This window comes from Vollenhovia emeryi, unplaced genomic scaffold (assembly GCF_000949405.1).
Source record: "Vollenhovia emeryi isolate VEMERY1.0 unplaced genomic scaffold, V.emery_V1.0 DF939157.1, whole genome shotgun sequence".
In the NCBI taxonomy this organism is placed as follows: Eukaryota; Metazoa; Arthropoda; class Insecta; order Hymenoptera; family Formicidae; genus Vollenhovia; species Vollenhovia emeryi.
Genome location: NW_011967209.1, coordinates 1,612,916 through 1,630,618, shown reverse-complemented (window position 1 = coordinate 1,630,618; position 17,703 = coordinate 1,612,916). Strand labels below are relative to the sequence as shown.

The 17,703-nt window shown below is 33.7% G+C and overlaps 3 protein-coding genes across 7 annotated transcripts; 2 read left to right on the top strand and 1 right to left on the bottom strand.

Annotated features, from left to right (window-relative positions):
- Nucleotides 1-477: 477 nt before the first annotated feature.
- On the top strand, nucleotides 478-11,254 carry LOC105564965 (tripeptidyl-peptidase 2). 4 transcript variants are annotated; one of them, XM_012017759.1, is made up of 20 exons: nucleotides 478-724; nucleotides 1,369-1,497; nucleotides 2,378-2,545; nucleotides 3,438-3,598; nucleotides 3,713-3,876; nucleotides 3,967-4,299; nucleotides 4,423-4,692; nucleotides 4,769-5,080; nucleotides 5,189-5,345; nucleotides 5,416-5,603; nucleotides 5,692-5,846; nucleotides 5,951-6,168; nucleotides 6,251-6,485; nucleotides 6,730-6,980; nucleotides 8,307-8,318; nucleotides 9,142-9,368; nucleotides 9,501-9,512; nucleotides 9,917-10,371; nucleotides 10,532-10,747; nucleotides 10,956-11,254. In XM_012017759.1, exons 1-19 carry the CDS (start codon nucleotides 563-565, stop codon nucleotides 10,739-10,741), a joined length of 3,819 nt encoding a protein of 1,272 aa, XP_011873149.1. In that variant the 5' UTR covers nucleotides 478-562; the 3' UTR covers nucleotides 10,742-10,747; nucleotides 10,956-11,254. The 4 variants fall into 4 exon arrangements, with proteins under 4 accessions (XP_011873149.1, XP_011873151.1, XP_011873150.1 ...); XM_012017761.1 differs by lacking the exon at nucleotides 8,307-8,318 and having other exon boundaries at nucleotides 479-724; XM_012017760.1 differs by lacking the exon at nucleotides 9,501-9,512 and having other exon boundaries at nucleotides 479-724.
- Nucleotides 11,255-11,588: 334 nt separating this feature from the next.
- On the top strand, nucleotides 11,589-13,812 carry LOC105564964. Its single transcript, XM_012017758.1, has 5 exons — nucleotides 11,589-12,552; nucleotides 12,642-12,880; nucleotides 13,092-13,253; nucleotides 13,439-13,507; nucleotides 13,613-13,812. The coding sequence occupies exons 1-5, from the start codon at nucleotides 12,429-12,431 to the stop codon at nucleotides 13,784-13,786; spliced, it is 768 nt and encodes a 255-aa protein (XP_011873148.1). The 5' UTR covers nucleotides 11,589-12,428; the 3' UTR covers nucleotides 13,787-13,812.
- A 98-nt stretch (nucleotides 13,813-13,910) lies between these two features.
- LOC105564960 (DCN1-like protein 1) lies at nucleotides 13,911-17,403 on the bottom strand. 2 transcript variants are annotated; one of them, XM_012017753.1, is made up of 5 exons: nucleotides 17,270-17,403; nucleotides 16,526-16,739; nucleotides 16,257-16,425; nucleotides 15,914-16,127; nucleotides 13,911-15,836 (listed from the first exon to the last, which is right to left on the bottom strand). In XM_012017753.1, the coding sequence occupies exons 1-5, from the start codon at nucleotides 17,270-17,272 to the stop codon at nucleotides 15,672-15,674; spliced, it is 765 nt and encodes a 254-aa protein (XP_011873143.1). In that variant the 5' UTR covers nucleotides 17,273-17,403; the 3' UTR covers nucleotides 13,911-15,671. The 2 variants fall into 2 exon arrangements, with proteins under 2 accessions (XP_011873143.1, XP_011873142.1); XM_012017752.1 differs by lacking the exon at nucleotides 17,270-17,403 and having other exon boundaries at nucleotides 16,526-16,778.
- Nucleotides 17,404-17,703: the final 300 nt, after the last annotated feature.

Sequence of the window (17,703 nt, the reverse complement as noted above, 5' to 3'; positions counted from 1 at the left end):
TGGCGGTGACGTCGGGAGCTCGTGAGACTCGCACCTGCTCGCACCCCCGTCGCGTGTGTAGCGTTCGATTCGCGATACTTTACTTGGTCGCGCGCGTTTATCTTATTTATTTGTCAGCTTCGATACATTATCTTGAGCCGCAGGTATATCGAATATCGTAGATAATATTCGAGCTGTGAAATTGCGCTCCCTTCATTCTCATCACCCGCGGTTACCCGTGCAATGAGAACCGCGAAAGAAAGCGTAGCCGTACAGCGATACACGTGATATACCGCCGGCGGAGCGGAGAGTCGCGCGGTTTATTCACCAAAGTGCTCGCGCAACGAGCAAAAAAACGCGGCGCGTAAACCCTCGGCCGTCGGGGCCGCGCGCATGTACCGTCCGCCGTTAACCTAACCTCAAAAACTCTGGTGTGGCATCTCCGCGAGACTCACTCCGGACTCCGGCGCGCACGCAGGCGCAGAGGCTACGCTCTCGGATTGATATATAAGGCTCGCGGCAGTACAAAGGAAACATCTCGGGTGGTTTTTCCTGCAGTCACGGTGGCAGTGGCACTCGAAACATGGCAGACATCATCGATTGTAACTTTCCTGTTTGGGGCCTGCTGCCTAAGAAAGAGACGGGTGTCACTCAGTTTCTCACCAAGTATCCCGAGTACGATGGCCGGGGTGTCGTCATTGCGATCCTCGACTCGGGGGTGGACCCCGGGGCCCCGGGTATGCAGGTGAGCCGAGCCGAAGGGTGGAAGGCGCGAGCATTGGTTAGTCGTTCGACACGCCTCCCGCTTTGCTTCCCTTCGCCCGCAGGACTGGCCCTTTTTTCCCCCTTTTCCCCTCCCCGCCCCGCGACGCCCAGTGGCGAGGTCTCGGGACTCCCGGGGGCGATGCTCGCGTCTCGACGATGAATAACCGTTTTTTTCCCCCCCGGGCTCCTTCCTCGTTCCCTGTTTGCACTCCTCCCTCGCCCCCGCCCCCCCGCACCCCTCCCCCTCCTGCGTCGCGCCGACTATCTTCGTTGGAAGATAAAAGTCATGCCCGTTCGTCTGTCCCTTGCCCCCGATACGACGGTCCCCCGTTGTCACGTTGCGAGAAGGTCCTGTCGACTGTCGCAGAGACGCTATCTCGCGACTGAGATTTGTCACGATAATTTCAAATTTATAGCCGCTCTCGCGTTATGCCCACGGTCTTTGTCAACGCGCACAGTGTATATCTGTTGAATTTGCAAATTCCAAGGTTGTATAATTATCAGCGGTTACATTTGCGCCTTTGATTCTTGTTGAAAAGTTCCCTTTTTGTACGTAACTACAATAAGTCGGAAGGAAGAAACGTTGTTACCTTGTAAATACATTATGCCCTGTGTGGGATTCAGGTGACTTCAGACGGAAAACCAAAAATTATTGAGAGATTTGACTGCAGCGGAGCAGGGGATGTAGATACTAGCAAAGTTGTTCAAGCACCAGACGGATATATAGCTGGCCTGACCGGCCGTAAATTAAAGGTACGTCTATAAAACGCGTTCCGTTACTTAGGTGTATTTCGCTGCTGTGCGAAAAGTCGGCGTATCGTTTGATTTCTAAAATTTGAAACTAGAAAAACTTTTGCCAGTTGGAAGCAGACGTAAAATCCATTAAACTGGCAAAATGTGAAGTTATATATTAGGAATAAAACTTCTTGCTGATCTAACTGGCAATATATTAGTCAGGTGATTACATTAGTTGCGACGTTTCGACCCAAGTATCAGGTCCTTCTCAAGCAGTCGCGCTGCAAACCAACATGTCACAGTTTAAAATGAATAAATATTAGTGAAAATACAAATAATAAGTCGAGGTGTATAGGTGTGAAGTTACTTCCTGTATAAGTGTTGGAAAAACCAACAACACAATAAACCTACAAACTGACACAGAAAATCTAAACGTATTATATGACAGTGTCATCAGTTGTCATCATCTGTTGTTCCCTAATTTTTACCTAGGCTTCAGTTTAACTCCGAACATTATAACACGCGAATGTGCTCGCTTAGCATGAAGAATTTTCTGACAACTTGCATCGACAACGACCTGAGAGTCTGCTGGAATTTATGCTCCAAGAACACTTATACACCTCGACTTGTAATTTGTATTTTCACTAATATTTATTCATTTTAAACTGTGACATGTTGGTTTGCACTGCGATTGCTTGATAAGGACCTGATACTTGGGTCGAAACGTCGTAACTAATGTAATCACCTGACTAATACATTGCCAGTTAGATCAACAAGAAGTTTTATTCCTAATGTATTTATCACTGGTGACTTTAAGCATACTCCTCTACTACCTAAAGTTATATATTTATTATAATAACACATACGTTATATACAAATTGTACTATCCGATGTTTAGGTTCCGACTAATTGGAACAACCCTAGTGGAGAGTATCATATTGGTTTAACGAATTTGTACTCGTTATATCCTACTAAACTAAAGGAAAGAGTGGTGGCAGAACGCAAGAAGCGTCTTTGGGATGAGGGACATAAAGCAGCTCTTGCGGAAGCTTTCAGACAATTACAGGTATAATATTTTTTAATGCAATACATTAATACTTTTAATTTATTGTTTTCAAAATGGGTTACAATGTACCTCGCTCTTTTGTTCATAATCCTTAAAACTCTCCAAACAACTTCGCGTAAATTGAGACATGGGATCAGCATTGGGACCGGTTGATTGAGTCGATCGTCGCTCAGACATGGAACGTCATTCTTAAGCTAAATCCCTTTGCTATTAATTACCCATCTCATTGTTTGATATCTCAAGATTTATCTATTAGAAATTTTCGATGCTTTGCGATGTCAAATTGCTATTTTTCCTTGATGTTGATATAATCATAATATTATTGACATGTCGCAATAATGACTGAAAATTAGTAGCAATATCTCTGATTGGCATTATAATTAGAATTTTAGACCATGTGATCCAAAGATAGGAGTGTCAAACCATGCAATTAAATGAGGCCGCTGTTTCACAACACGTCACCGTGATCCGTATCTAATGCTATATTTGTATTTGGCAGATTGATCTATTGTAAAGGCATTGATTCCATTATATAATATCTACTTAAGCCTGTTATATGGCAGTTACATATAATGTAGCATTATTAGTAGCTAGTATTATTTTTATAGTACATGATTTAAATATTAATTTCTAAGTATACGACAGCATGCAAAAGTTGTCAGAAGTTGGAGATACAAAAAGTATATATTAGCCTCAGTGTAGAAAAATTTTTTAGAATTGCAAATGTGTGTTATGTTGAACTAAATTATTAGCGAAAGTTTTGCGTGTCATTATTAAGATGTTTATTATTCTGTTTAAGTATTGTTTATTTACAAAATAAGCTTATTTCAATACAGCATTAAGTTTTCATTGATACTTGGCTAATTATTAATGATAAATATATAATGTGTAGGAATTTGAGAGCAAAAATCCACAATTATCGACTCTGGAAGAAAGACTGCAAAAGGAAGAATTTGAGGCACGAATTGAAGTATTGAACCATATTGAAAAGAAGTATTGTGATGTAGGACCTACTTACGATTGCGTTGTTTTCTACGATGGTAACATTTGGAGGTAATCATCCGAGTATGTGATAAGTCTAAATATGTACATACCTATTTGTTTAAAATGTAAGATATTTTCGTTATATTTACTTGTTTAATTTGACGCCCATCTTTTTCATGACAGGGCGTGTATTGATACTTCTGAAGTAGGTAATCTGGAAACTGGCATTTTTCTTGGTGAATATTCTCTTACGAGAGATTATGCTTCTCTTACTCAAGAAGACCAGTTAAACATTAGTATTAATGTCCATGATGAAGGCAATACATTAGAAATCGTTAGTTTATGCTGTAAGTATGATAAAAAATCGTATTGAAGTTTTCTTTACAAAATTAAATGTCGATTTTTCTATTAGGGCTTTTAATTAAATTCTATTATAGCGAGTCATGGGACACATGTGGCATCAATCGCGGCTGCATATTTCCCTGATAATCCAGAATTGAATGGAGTGGCGCCAGGAGCTCAGATTATTTCGCTAACTGTCGGCGATGGACGTATTGGCACAATGGAAACTGGAACCTCTGTAGTACGAGCGATGATTCATATAATGCAACGTAAAGAGAAGGTTCATGTCATAAACATGAGCTACGGAGAACATGCTCATTGGTCAAATACAGGTAGAATAGGAGAATTAATGAACGAAGTTATCGACGAATATGGCGTAACTTGGGTTGCATCCGCTGGCAATCTTGGACCAGCTTTGTGTACCATTGGTAAATAGAATTTTATTATTCTCTCTTTCGTATACGCTCTCTGTTGTATCAGCTTCGTAAAATCCATTTTATTGCTTTAATGCGTTCTGTGTCTTATATCCAAATACTTTGAAAAAAATATAGGCACTCCTCCAGACATCAATTCAAACAGTATTATTAGCGTTGGTGCTTACGTATCACCTGATATGATGGTAGCTGAATATTCTTTAAGAGAAAAGATGCCAGGCATGCCATATACTTGGTCCTCCCGTGGTCCAATGATAGATGGAGGTGCTGGTGTAACAGTATGTGCACCAGGAGGTGCCATCACCAGCGTTCCAAATTTTACTCTTAGGAAAAGCCAACTTATGAATGGTACAAGTATGGCGAGTCCACATGTCACTGGGGCAGTTGGTGTGTATTAAAATGTCTATGTGATGTATTAAAGATGATTGTACAAGTATTCTTATTTCAAACTTTTACGTTTTAGCGGTTCTTATATCGGGTCTCCTTGCCAAGGGTTGTTTATACTCGCCTTATAATATGAAGAGGGCTCTTGAAAATACCGCTCTTTACGTACCCAATTTAGATCCATTTGCACAAGGCTCTGGCCTATTGCAAGTCGAACGTGCATTTGATAATCTCATCTCGTGTTGTGAGGCTCCCGAAAGAGACATACGTTTTGCCATCAACTGCGGCGTTAATAATTCTAAAGGCATTCATATGAGAACAGGTGTCATTGATCGTCCAAAAGATTATGCAATTACGGTTGAACCAGTATTTATGAATAGCGACAATATAGGTAACGTTGAGATAACGGTGTTTTTTTCTTTTATTATCATGATGTTAACTCTCTTTAGAATACATAAAACAATACTTTTTATTCAAGTAAATTTTTGTCGTTTTGTAGATCCAGCACGCAAAATTGATTTTAATTTGAAATTAACACTTGTATGTGATGCTTCCTGGGTCCAATTTCCGACACATTTGGATTTGATGCATATGCCTCGTGCTTTTGCTATTAGAGTCGACGCTTCTAATTTACCAGAAGGTGTTCATGCCACTAGGTAAAAAGATACTTTTCCTTATGTTAAACATTTAAAAATGATTGCTACAGTTTGTATTTATAACTTTCAGTGTACGAGCATATGACGTAACTAACATCGCAAAAGGACCGGTATTCCACATTCCGGTAACTGTTGTTCAACCAATGACAATACCGAAGACTGCACTTCTTCCAGACTTAACATACACGAATGTTTTATTTAAACCTAATACAATTCAACGTCATTTTATTCTTGTTCCAGAAGATGCTACCTGGGCAGGTAGGATATCATATATGAAAAGACTATCTTATCATATATAATTATTTAATATAATTTAAATATTCCATGATGTTTTTGTTTGAATTAGTTCTCAGATTGAAGAGCACAGAAAAGGATAAAACTGGTAGATTTGTGATGCACACTGTTCAGTTAAAACCTCGTTTAGCTTGTAAAACTCTTGAAGTTAACAAAATGATCAGCGTTACATCTCAATCGGAAGCTGTTCAACCATTTGCTGTTCAGGTACAAAAATTTATATACATACATATACATTTTTAAAAAATCAATTTGTATTTCTTTAGTTAACATGTTTTTATATGTTAATCTCATGTCTTAATTTTTTTCAGGGTGGATTAATTTTAGAAGTTGTTATCGCGAAATATTGGGCAAATCTGGGCAATATATTTATTGATTATTCTATAGAATTTCATGGAATTCATATGATAAACGGTAATCTTACAATGCTGTCTGGAGATGGAATAAATCGCCTTGAATTACGTAGCTCTCTTCGGAGCGAAGAAGTTGTACCCAACATTTCTCTAAAAACATCTGTTCAAGTCTTAAAGTATGTCTTATTTAAGATTTGCATCATATTATTACTTTTACACAAATAAGTACGAAATACATTTTGCCATGCAACATTGTAGGGCTAACGAATCGAAAATTGCTCCTTTACGAACACGTGATGTTATTCCACCATCACGACAAATATATGAATTGCAATTAACATACACATTCCACTCGGCAAAATCAACTGAGGTCACACCAAATGCTGCATTGCTTAGTGATTTGTTGTATGAAAGCGAGTATGAAAGCCAAATGTGGATGATTTACGATTGCAACAAACAATTAATAAGCTGTGGAGATGCATATCCATCTAAAGTGAGTTATTTAAATTGCATTAAATATTTAATTAAAATATGTGATATAAAATTGCATGTTATTGAAAAATTGCAACTTTTAAAAAATATATAATTAATATATGTAATATATAATATTTCTGTAACAAAGAAATATGTATTTAAGGTTGTGTATTTTTTTACAAGACTATAACAATTCCACGATTTAAGTATAGAACTTGGCTTAGTAATTTTAATTAATGTGTGAAAATATTAATCTGTTGCAGTATACAATTCACAAATTAGAAAAGGGAGACTACACCTTGAAAATGCATGTACGTCATGAGAAAAAGGATTTATTAGAAAGATTAACAGATATGCCGTTACTTTTGAGTCAGAAGCTTAGTACACCAATTAATTTGGATATTTATGCCAATCAATCGCAAGCTACTATTGGTGGGAAAAAAATGGTTACTGCAGCTATTCCACCTGGTCATATTCTTCCTTTATACATTGCTCCATTGTCTAACGAAAGCAAGTAAGTGTCTACATTTATATTTGTATATACAATAAGCCTTTTTCTTAATATTTCCTATTGTAGATACAAATTAGTTTGATTTTTCTAAATTTGTTGCCGATTATAATAATAGATATAGTTGAATATTTAAGTTATTATTTTTGTGTAAAACTAATCTGCAACTCTGAAAGTTATTTATAAAGAAAATTTTATAATTTGAACTGATAACTTCCATTATATTTATTTAAAATTTCTGAATGCAACATTTTATTAATATGAAAAAACTACTAATATACTAATGTAGATCATTAAAATTGATTATTTTGTATAGCACAGTTTCAACTTAAATGTATAAACTTTATCTTTTTCAGACACTTTATATACACGTTATGTATCATGTTCACCATTGCATATAATTTACGTATATTAAAATATATTAGAAATATATCACTTATTGATCATTTTATTATTAAATAATCTTTATTGCACATTTATTTTATACATTGATAAAATGTACGCTTAAAATATTCTACACAAAATTTTGTATTTTTTACACAATACTTTGTATATAAACTCTTAATTTTATGAATTGAAAATTAATATTGCACTATGGTAGTATGTTTGGTTGAATGTAAAATATTGTTTGACTTTTAATTAGAAATTTTCATGTTTTTACTTGTTTGTCAAGCTAAATATATTTGAACAATAATATTCATATAAACGTTTCTTTATGAAAAAAATATATATGTATACATTATACATTTTATGCATATGTATATGTGTATATGCACAAAGAAACACTTATGAATATTATATTTTCAATATTTTATATGTATGTGTAAAATGTCATCTAAATTGATGTCATAAAATTTACGTACTTTTTTTACCAATTTGAAATCAAATTTTTCTTAGTAAAAATGTGTTGGAAATTCTTTTTATGAGTTTTTTATTTTTAACGTTAATCTTTTAATATTGAGAAACTACTTATTAAATAAATATAATAAATAAATTCGTATTAAATTCTTATTGAAATCAAATTTCTTTAAATAACAATTTTATCTATCGATTTTTTAAAAATTTAATTCTTAAAAAGTTTTATTTTCATCTATAAATATCTATGCCTATATATATCTATGAATCAAATTATAAATAAAAACACTTGTGGACACATATACACATATACACATACACATGCACTTTCACTAAGAAAACATCAATGTCAAATTGATTAAGAAAAATACATATATGTAAATTCTGTGACATTCATTTAGAGATATTTGATAAAATAATATGTTATTTAGTGCTAAAGTGCTACTAAGATAACTTTTTTTTCATCTTACATTGCAGCACTGAAAACATGTGAGTTTATAATACAATTTTTATACATACTTTGCATTTGAAAGCTTTGAATAAAATCAAAGACATTTGCTACTCAGTCATATGAATATACTTTAAATGCATGCTAATAATGTCTGCTTAATCAAGATATTGTGTACAAGGTACAATATCAAGATATTGCTTACTGCAGGAAAAAATATATTTAAAGACATAGGCAAGTTTTTGTTCCTTTCTTTATTCTTAGATATCAAGCAGACAGATCATCATACATCACATAAGCCATGTACATGTATTAAAACAAAACACATCGATGAAACTTATACATACAAAAAAAATTTGCCTACGTATTAAAAAATGAACTACTGCTTTCTGCTACTTTCAATTAATTTGACATTATCTGTTTTTCCAAAATGTTATAAATTAAAGAAATTTCTTCATAGATTTATATTTGTATAGCTGTTTTCAACTTTTATTGTCCAATTGCGAATATTGTGAATATTTTATTTTACAGACACACACATATACACATATATGTATATATATATATATATACATATATATGTATATATATGTTACGCTTTTGAATTGTATGTGCTGATGTAACATACTAGTACATTTGAATGAATGGAATGTTTCTCTACGAAAATATTACATTCTGTTGTATATTATAACTACTGTTCTGCTCTTCTTACACTATTCTACTTATTTTTCTGTTCTATTTGGCTTCAGCATGTAATACACACGATTAAAAAAAAAGAAAATTAAGCTACTATGTTTATGATTAAAATATACAATTTTAATCTTAATCTTAATATTTAAATATTTTTCTTTTCTTTTTGCAAAGAGTATCCAAATACGCTACCCCTGGTAGTTATCTTCAAGGTACATTGACTTTCTGTAAAGATGATATTGGAAAGAAGGTGGATAGTTATGTATTTAAATACATCATATCGGAGCCTGCCAAGAAAAATGTCAGCCCTCCTCCTAAATCTGAGAAAGAGAAAACTACAAAGTGGGATGAATACCAGGAAGCAATAAGAGATATAAAATGCAATTACCTTGCCAAATTTGGTAATTTAATATTTAGATATGTAAATGTTTAGCTGTACAATAGATATAATAGATCGTTAGTATAATTTATTATTAGTATTATCTCATATATATATTTTTTATCTTTTTTTCCGGTTTACATTCTACCAATAGCACCATCTATAAGTAAGTTGGGTTGAATTTAAGATGTGAACATTTCTGTATCCATGTCCTTTTTTTGTTACCATACAAGATACATGTGTACCTTTGGGCATGTAATTGCAATTGTTGCATTTATCTAACTATCTACAGATATTTATATGTCAAATATGTATCCACGATTACAGTTTTTATCCTTTTACTATATTTGATAAACAGACCGTTTACATTAACAGCATACATAATTTATTTGAGAACTTTGACATTTGTTACCATATAATATAACAAATCTAACATGAATACCTACATATATGCAATTATATATGAAATATATATTAATATATATGACATTAATTTTTATACATTATACTTTAATTGAAAGTTTACTTTTATGAATTAATACTAATGAATTCTGTTCTTGTTCATAACAGAACCCGGTGATCATACCAATTCGCTATATGGAGAATTGAAAGGCGCCTTCTCAGATCATTTACCCGTCCATACTGCCATGTTGACATCTCTAGATTCTTCTGAGGCACGGCGACATTTACCGCAGAATGATCTCTCAGAAAACGCTGTTGTGTTTGCTAATCAAATAATAACAGTTGCCGACTCTGTGATCACAAATATTGATCAAGATAAGTTATTAGCATATTATGGATTGAAAAACGATCAGCGTTCTGATGCGGCTAAAATCAAAGTAACTATGGAAAAGCAAAAGAACAGTTTGATCGAGGGATTAGTGAAGAAAGGTTGTGCATTGGCACGGTTATACGTACATGGGACAAAGACTGGGGAGGGAGATGGATCTTTTGAACATTTGCTTGAAAGCGTTACACATCACTGGCAAGAAGTGCAGAAATTCGCTGAACCCACTGATAATAAGGTAATATCATTATGTTTAAAGCCATCTTTTAAAGTGGACAAAAGTGTAACATGTATGAACATATGTATATATGTTCACATGTCTACACACTCGAATAAACGTTAAATAATGAACAAGTATATAAAATAACAAATCAGATTTATTTCTATTTCTTCTTTAGGTTATTATTTTATCTATGTGGCATGCACACATTAATAATCACTACGGACGTTATTTGAAATTACTGACACGCTATTTTGAGGAAAAACCACTGAGAGAAATCGATGAAAAGTGTATTGAAATTGCAAAGCTTCTGGGATGGGAACATTGGTCACGTTTCCTTACCTCAAGTATACCAACACGGTATCCAATTGCATATAGATCATTTTGATCATTGGTGGGTATTGTTTAATTTATTCCAAAATTTCAAAAATACATGCCAATAAATATTTATTACAATAAATAGTTTTTTTTATCTCAATCCAGTCTTTACAGTAACATCTATATGAATATCTATTTGATTAAAATTCGATGAAAGTTAATTGGATAACTAATTACTGCATACTGTTATATTTTGTATGATACAAAAATCTGTTTATTTTCAGATTTTACGAAACCAGTGTGAAAGTATGATATAGAAGATTTATGAGGACAATTTCCAACACATCTTTGTAATAACAGTGACAAACAAAAGTCAGGTGTAATATACGTTTAGAAAAATATAAATTTATTCGTAATAAACTAATGACTTAGAAGACTAACTGCAGTGCTAAACTGTCTTAATCATATTCGTATCTAATTTGCTTAATAAAAATTGAAAATAGGAAAAATCCTATAAAAAATTTTACAAGAGATAAGTATAAGCGAATGATAAAATAGACGAATAAAGTATTTTCTTTGTGAAGACTAATCCACTCAATACAATGAAAGAACTGCCAAGATTTTAATTTGAGTGAGTACTTAATTGAAAACTGAACTTTTTAATATTGTATTTTATGAAGAACGCTATCAATATCAATTTAGAAATGAATTTTGAATTTTTCACAAATAACATTGTGTTATGAAATATCACCTATTACAACACAATGTATCTCATTTAACTTTTATCGTATTTCTATTTTTACAGTAAATTATATGTAAATATATAAATATGTCTTTTGTTTTTATATCCACGAAATATATTTCCACTATTTTATGTTATCTCGGGCATATACAACATAACTGTTTATAGAACAAAAACCTAATCTTCAAAATAGACTATTAATTTTATAATTGTAAAGTGATATATTATTTACACGTCTAACACAGATACTTTTATATCTTATCTAATAAAAAATATATTATCAAGAAATATATACAAGTTTGCACGGGCGTACATATTGGAAACTGAATTTCATACATTTACATATTGCTTTTAAATGCTAAAAAAATAATTCATAGAAATGTTTTTTTATAAAAGAGTATAATGATAAAATTTATACTCCTTTTAAAAAAAATTATTGTGTTTTATCAATCAGTCAATATATATGTCACTGCAATTAAGTAAGAACGTCACTATAAAGAAAAATTTATTTAATAAAATGTGTTTTATTATAAAGTATAATAAATATTAAATAACAAGTTTCTCTTTCATTTATTCTCTCAGAATTAGGCAAGATGGAACTTATATTTTTTGGCTAACAGATCGTAAAATAGTATATGGTAAGAAAATTATATTGTTTTTCTCACAGTTGCTCAATTACTTACGTAACCAGATCATTAAAGAAATTGTTTTTACATGTCGCTTATTATTTGAGAACATTTTATAAGTTATATTTTTCTCGATCGATTTAATTGCTTGATAAACGTTCAACTTGCATCTACTGAATGCAGCTATTTTTCATCACCACAATTGTTTTTCTTTATTACATACAATCATAACCCAAACTAGCGTACAAAATTTTGGCATCCAAAATGTCTTGACACATATTTATATCGAACCTTTTGGAAGGGACGTAAATATGAATCACAGAGATGCATTTGGTAACAAAATTAATAAGTAATGAGAGATACACGGAATAAGAGATACTTTTGTAATTATGACTTTACCACTATTTAGCTACCACTTCCCGTCATATGTGAAAGACAGTTTTAATAATGAAGTAAATATATTGTGGTATCACCCTGAATTTACGCAAAGCCGTTACCCACCAGGACAGAAAAGTATTTGTACTTTGCTGCGGTATCGCGAGTATCTTGTGTACATCAGCTATCAATAATACTTCTTGTTTGACATACTGAATTATCCTCAGTAAGTGAAGCCTGTACACTCATATGTTTGCTTGTGGCTGTACGAATATCAAGAGGAAATCTATCGATTTATGATATAGAAAATTGCCCGAAGTTAAATATTATTATGGCAGAGGCAATGATAGAGGGTAATGCAACTCATGCGTGGCTTGTTAAGAAGAGACTTGTCTCACATCCATACTTGAATACCGAAGATGCTTTAAAACATGGGGGCAAGAGTTTAAACATATTGAAAGAATGGGTACGGTAGGAATATTTTCAATCATTCAGTTATATTTTAATATAATATAAAATTTTATATGCGTGTGCGTTTATTAATATTTACAGTTGAAATGATTCTTATTGATTTTCCATTTAGCTGCATTTCTACCTGTACAAATAGACTCTTTTGAGTATATATATATATATTTTTTTTACACTCAAATAACATGCATATAATACTTTTGTCACAGAAATTCAATATCTTTCACGAGGAGATAGAAACAAGCCTTTACAAAAATATAAACACATTTCTATACGAGTGGTATAAAGCTCCGAAATCTCATACTTTATTTATGCTGCTTATCACTTGCGGACGTACTATATTATTTATATTTCAAGAGAATACCAGTAAGGTAAGCAATTAATTACATAAGTTGATCTTTTATTATATGTGCTCGCATACTTCTGATTACTTAAATAAATCATCGTATATAGCAAGTTTTTTTATTTTTAATTCTAAGTTTACTTTCTAAATTATTGACTTCGGATTAATAATCACTCGGTATAAATAAGAGTAAGACCCAAGTTTTATCCATAGGTCACTGTGTTCGATTCGCATAGTCATACCACTATTAATCATTCAAATCATGGATTAGTCATAGCTCAGGTAAATTTAAGATTTATTGCCTTGATGAATACTAAATGACAAAATGAATACAAATAAACATAAACATTACCTTTCTTCTAATAACTGAAAAAATATATGATGCAGACGACTATTGATAGATTGGAATCGTTATGCAACTGGTATATTCAGGACGTATTAAAGAATTGTTACAATATACAAGCTAATAAATACGAATTAGCTTTCTTATATTCCTACGGTGCACAATGCAGTGGCCCTAATGGAGTTTCATGCGAATGTAAAAAATCTCATAAATTGTAATCACATTTTTGTAACTAAACACTAACGTATTTTATTAATTATACTTCTTGCCGACTATAAACTCACCAAATAAAGTAATTACTTCTCTACCTTACATGTAAGTAATACACAAAATATAATTGTACACTTTTAGCAGAACTTTTTATTTAAACACATATGTAGAGATAATATACACGAAATGTGGTGTATATTTAGCAGTTTGTTTAAACAGACGAACTAAATAGATTGAGATTGATATATTTATTTACAGTATGTACAATTTACTTTCCGTTTCTCCTAAGGCTGGTAAAACAATTTATTGTCTACACAATGCTGAAACTATTAAGGAAATAATTCATATGCAAAAATGATCAATTTTGAACGATGGTACGTTCCTCTTTGAATGAGTTTAGCATTGCGCAAACATACATCCCTGGGCGATATGTAACTACATATTGTAAGTTTATACCTGTCATAAGTTTTATATTTGTTGAGATTGTTTTGCCATCGTCTATTTCACATTATGTTTATAAAACATAATCGAAAACGCATGGACGAGACAATATTATCGAAAGTTTTCGCTTTATAGCTTTATAATATTTTATATTATATTATATATATATGTGTATATATATATATAATATATATATATAGCTACAATATTTTGATTTCCTAACAATCTTTTCAATTCGTGATAGTACACAATTTTTTACATTATGATATCTTTATAATCTTGACATATTTTGTGTAGGTAAAAATCTAAATATATTGCTGCTAAATTTTTATAGAATGTAGTTACAAGGGATAATGTCTAACATACAAAATATGACGAACTTGTTAAGAGAATAAAATCTGTAAAGAATATATTCACAAGTAACTCTTTTTATGTTACAATTTGAATAAATAAAATTATGTTGTACAATTAAAATTAAAATGATTACATTATGTTTATAAAAAAATTTATATTTTTGCCTCTCTAGAACAATGTTTATATAATGTTTCACAAATAGATTATATATAATTTTTTTTCTAATATATAAGAAATAAATTTCTCTTTTTCTTTTCATTATTACAACTGTATAACCTGATTGAATATAAAAAAAATAAATGGAACAATGCCGAAATAGTATAATGTCTAAAATACAGATTTCTTTCTCTTTATATTTTTATATACAATACATTCTAAGTGTCGTGTAATAGAGTATCGTAGAATTTATTCAATAACAATTTTCAACAACGCAATTTCTAGAAATTACTATCTACAGGAACGTATAGACTAATTTCTCTTTCAATTTTGCTTCAAATATTTATATTACTTAAAAGATCATTGAAAAGTATTCTTTCTTTTCTTTCAATTGCTTGCAAATACTACCGATGGTAGTTGAGCAACGATCTGTTATTCGGACATGTAAATAAACGTTTCACGTATCATTATTTTGTACAATATGATCAATTTCAAGGCAATAATGATTTTCTCCTCAAAGGTAAATGAAAAGTTGCAATTAAATTATTTTATAGTATAATTTCGTATACTCTACATGGTTAGTAAATTTCACACAAGTTGAACTTAATAACATAATAAATAAGTAAATAACTCTGTTATCGTTTTTTTTAAGCACACTCAAAAGACAGTTCTCTTTGCGTATTTTAGCAAATGAAATCGTATCTACTGAAGCGATATATTGTAAATTGTTGAGAATGCATATTACAGGACGCTATATAAGTTTATACTACGATTCATTATATTAGGTGCATTAATTTGTCTACGACGAGTTTCAAAATCAAAAGAACAATGTTATGACATTTTAGAGAAAAGATGATTCCAAAGAAAATTCAAAAATATACCCTTTATAAATGAATAAATAATGTTATCACGTACGAGAATGTTACAAAGGAAAGAAAATCGTTAGAGAGACTGGCGAACTCGTGGTTGTGCCCATTCTACAAAATCGTCAATTAACACAGGCCAGGCACCTTCCTCATCATAATTACTCATGTCCGAATTGATCATAAGTGCAAAGTCTAATAGTAAGTTCCACGTGTCTTTTGGAATTGATCTTTTGTGATGTTCCTAGAATGCATCAGTTTATTTTTTAAGTAACTCGCCAGAGATATTGTCGTAAAAAAAAGTATCCAAAGTTTGCTTACCTGTAAGAATTGACACCATAATTGAAGAAATTTAAATTTATCATCTAATACAATGTTCCAATATGCGATCGCCATGTCCAAATCTAAGCCTTTTTGCCCGGCATTTTTCGCATAATTAAATGTGAAATGATAGAAATCCTTGAACTTTAGTGGATCCCTTAAGTCATTTTCTAAACTACCTAATCTCGCTTTTAGCTTATCTATACTATCCACACTGAAAATAACAATTATGAAAATAGTATTTTACACCCGTTTTGTAATTCAAAATGTAAGACACGCACACGCGTGATTTAATAGATTGATTAATCTCTCGCGTAGATGTATCGAAGAGATTTATATTTACCCCAAGTCCATCATTCCATTCATAAACTCCTCCTTGGTGAATTCGCATTGCGTCTCGGCGCGAAATTTCCATGCAATAATTAAAACTAATTTGCTCTCAGGACTTAGATTCAAGTCATCGAGAAACTTCATGATGCCATCCGCCGTAATTTTATTGGGTTCACTTGGATCTACGATATAATGATTGCAAGTTATTCTTCACATCACCTGACACGAATAACACGTGCCGATCGTGCATCACAACTGACACTGGTATCGCGCCGATCTTACCTTGGTATTTGCTATACAATATCTCCAGTTTCTTCTTGTCGACGGAATTTTTCGGTTCTTTGTAATAAGCTTCTGGATTCTGGAAGTAGTTGTCACTCGCGAGATCCAGCTTCCAATCATTTTGGGCTAAACAATATATCGCGGTTTGCTCCCCAGTTTGTGTAAACGTTATAAATTTTTTCACTTTGTCCCTTTGTGAAAATTTTAACTTATGCTGCAACATAAACAAAGTTGTCATGCACGTAACGCTGTATCTCGCAGAGGCTTTCTCAATCGTAGGAGCAAGAGATAAAAGTGTAAGTGACACCAATGTACGAGCCTGGGTCTCGCCGTTTTAATTAAATGTACCAACGGCGTGTCACGGAACGTTAATTCAAAAATTATCCCGGCTGCCCAAGAGCCATTGCACGCGCAAAAACTCGAGCTCGTATCGTTCAAAAGGACGCGTCGGCGGTTCTCGTTGCGCCAGGCGACGTCTCGATGGCAATCGTGTCTTGAACACCGGGGAACGAGCGGGGAGAAGCGAGGTGTCGCGTCGCCCCGTCGTCCCGGACGACGAGGCCGACGTGCGAGGGTAAAAAAACACCGCCAACGTTGTGGCGCGGAGATAGGTTATTCCGACAAGCTCCGAGCGCCGAAGGTGCGAGACCGCTCGGGCGAGGGGACGAGCCCGGTTGACCGGCGACGCGGCACCAGCGTGCGACCCCGTCGGCGTGCAATCGCGCCTTTCGCTCGAATGCTTACCATTTTCCGGCTAATTTTAGGCCCCCGAAAGCCAAAATATTATTCCCCTCGCACTACGCTTGACATGAACATGCGCATGTTCGGCGAAGGCCGCGGGCGACGCGGACACATCACGCGGATGCGCAACCGCGCTGTGTCGCGACGTGCCACCAAACGTCGCCGGGGCAAAGCAGGGGGCGCAGGGGCGCCGCGCGCGACGACGAGCGGGTCATTCGAATCCCGCGATCGACGTCATCGACGGCGCGCGGTATCTGGACCGCGGCCGGACGCGGAGGAGCGGTGCCGCGAGATAGGCGAGAGAGAGAGAGAGACGGCTGTCGCGCCAGGACGCAGTTTGCCACGTTGTCCCGACGGTTCCGGGCGTGCGCGGATATCTCGCGGGAAGCGCCGGCAGGCGTGGGTGGATGAGAGCGGGGGGGTATCGGCTGTACACG

Coding starts and splice junctions, on each gene's coding strand:
- LOC105564964 (XM_012017758.1), top strand. CDS start 12,429: ATGACTTTACCACTATTTAGCTACCACTTCCCGTCATATGTGAAAGAC. Junction 12,553..12,641: donor TTACCCACCAGGACAGAAAA/GTATTTGTACTT, acceptor AATTATCCTCAG/TAAGTGAAGCCTGTACACTC. Junction 13,508..13,612: donor ATGGATTAGTCATAGCTCAG/GTAAATTTAAGA, acceptor TATATGATGCAG/ACGACTATTGATAGATTGGA.
- LOC105564960 (XM_012017752.1), bottom strand. CDS start 16,763: ATGACAACTTTGTTTATGTTGCAGCATAAGTTAAAATTTTCACAAAGG. Junction 16,128..16,256: donor AATGGAATGATGGACTTGGG/GTAAATATAAAT, acceptor TGTTATTTTCAG/TGTGGATAGTATAGATAAGC. Junction 15,837..15,913: donor TATGGTGTCAATTCTTACAG/GTAAGCAAACTT, acceptor GATGCATTCTAG/GAACATCACAAAAGATCAAT.
- LOC105564965 (XM_012017759.1), top strand. CDS start 563: ATGGCAGACATCATCGATTGTAACTTTCCTGTTTGGGGCCTGCTGCCT. Junction 2,546..3,437: donor AAGCTTTCAGACAATTACAG/GTATAATATTTT, acceptor TATAATGTGTAG/GAATTTGAGAGCAAAAATCC. Junction 4,693..4,768: donor ACATGTCACTGGGGCAGTTG/GTGTGTATTAAA, acceptor TTTACGTTTTAG/CGGTTCTTATATCGGGTCTC.